Source organism: Alexandromys fortis, unplaced genomic scaffold (assembly GCF_014885135.2).
Source record: "Alexandromys fortis isolate MF-2015 unplaced genomic scaffold, M_Fortis_MF-2015_v1.1 scaffold_122, whole genome shotgun sequence".
Classification (NCBI taxonomy): Eukaryota; Metazoa; Chordata; class Mammalia; order Rodentia; family Cricetidae; genus Alexandromys; species Alexandromys fortis.
In genome coordinates this window covers 1,021,364-1,023,299 of record NW_026068004.1, presented here as the reverse complement: position 1 = coordinate 1,023,299, position 1,936 = coordinate 1,021,364, and the positions used below count along the sequence as shown (strand labels likewise).

The following is a 1,936-nucleotide window of genomic DNA, read 5'->3' as shown; positions in this document are numbered from 1 at the left end:
GTTTATTTAACTTTATTTTATGTGCATTGGTGTGAAGGTGTCAGATCCCCTGCAACTGGATCTTCATACAGTTGTGAGCTGCCATGTGGGTGCTGGGAATTGAACCCGGGTCCTCTGGAAGAGCAGTCAGTACTCTTAACCACTGAGCCATCTCTCCAGTCCCCAGGACTAAATTATAAAGTGGATGGATAGAGAGTTGATTGAGGAGGCCAGCTTGCATATATATGTGCACCATAGACATGTAAACACATATGCACATGTAAACACATCTCAAATACACATATATGCAAAACCAAAAACAGAGTGGGTGAAAATGACATGTTTTGTTAGGGTTGGTGCTACACACTTTTATTTCTAACACCCAGGAGACTGAGGCAGGAGAATTTCTTTGAGTTTCAGTCCAACCAAGATTATATAGCAAGACCTTACCTCAGAGTAAAAGAAAGAGAAAGGAAAGGAAGGAAAAGGGGAGAAAGAATGGGGTTGACGAGCTGGAGAGCTGGCAAGTTGGAGAGTTGGTCAGCTGGCCCAGGGTGTACTGAGCTTCCTACACAAGCCTGACAGCCTCTGTTCAGCCCCTGAAAACCGTGGAAGGAGAGACTTGACCTCACAAACGTCCACTATCCTGCACGTGTGCTCTGTGGTGTGTACCCCCTCATACACACACACACAATAATGATAGTAAGTTACAGAAACAAAAAAGAAGACGACTTTTTTTGGAGACAGGGTTTCTTTTTGTAACCCTGGTTGTCCTGGAACTCACTTTGAGACAAGGCTGGCCTTGAACACACAGAGATCCACCTGCATCTGTCTCCCAAGTGCAGGGATTAAAGGGGTGCGCCACCACCGCCCAGCTTTTTGTGCTTCGCAGCATCACCTTGTCTCGGGGGAACAAAGGGTTTTGTGTCTCCTTTGTATTAGCCCAGAGATCTAAATATGATATTTGCACTGAGTAGAAGATCCGCAGCTGAAATATGGAATTGGCATTTCCCCCACCCATTTCTCTTTCCTCTTTCTCCAAGGTATCCTTTGCTGCGCACATCGCGGGCGGATTTGCTGGGATGTCCATAGGTTACACCGTGTTCAGCTGCTTTGACAAGACACTGCTCAAAGACCCCAGGTTCTGGGTGGCAATTGCTGCCTATGTCATTTGTCTCTTATTTGCTGTGTTTTTTAATGTCTTCCTGTCCCCAGCGAACTGACTCACCTCTAATGTAAGCTTATGAAAAGTGCCACATTGGGGGGAAATGGAAAACATGAAGAAACGCAGACATCCCAGCGTAAAGAAGATGGGACAGCACCCTATTCATCACCTCTGAGGGGAGCTTCCAATAAGAGAGAGAGAAAGCTAGGAACCAAAGACCGAGTCTTTCATGCATAGAGTATGCATGTATTATCCTATGACGGAGACTTATATCTTATTTGATAGACTCCACGAGAACTGTATTATCCTGAGAATAAACCCTTTTCATATCTATGTTGGACTCTTGGTTCTTGTGGCTTTGAGGCAGAGCCTCCTGTATCCCAGGATAGCCAAGATCTGGTTAAATCCAAGGAGAAGAACCTAGAATTCTGGTCTCTGCTTCCGTTATTGCAGCTGGGATTTCAGGTTGTGTGCTCTCACCCCAGGGCCTCCAACCTTAGAGCTGGCACTCCACCTACACCCACTAAGCCACACCCCCATGCCAGACTCTTTTTCTAATGAATCCCTGTTTTTTTTGTTTTGTTTTTTGTTATTTTGTATATAATAACTTACATTATGCAATCTATTTCTGGGGGTATTTAACATCCCTTTCTGTTTAACATATCCTTTAGCATTTGATTTGATTTTTCTATAAATGCCTGCCATGTAGAATTGTGTGGTATACCTGCAATATGCTTTATATTATAATAAGCAAAAAGCTGGTTCATTTACACAGAGAAATATGCTGGAGAA

At 44.0% G+C, this 1,936-nt stretch overlaps 1 protein-coding gene across 4 annotated transcripts in view; it reads left to right on the top strand.

The window, feature by feature from the left end:
* The window catches only part of Rhbdl2 (rhomboid like 2), a 44,043-nt gene extending 42,566 nt beyond the window's left edge, over window positions 1–1,477 (top strand). For 3 of the 4 annotated variants that reach the window (XM_050161441.1, XM_050161438.1, XM_050161439.1), the window contains one exon: window positions 1,023–1,477. In XM_050161441.1, the coding sequence (XP_050017398.1) occupies window positions 1,023–1,096 (74 nt within the window). In that variant the 3' untranslated portion in view covers window positions 1,097–1,477. The remainder of the gene's footprint in view (window positions 1–1,022) is intronic. The other variant, XM_050161440.1, reaches the window with a different exon arrangement.
* The last annotated feature ends 459 nt before the right edge of the window (window positions 1,478–1,936 follow it).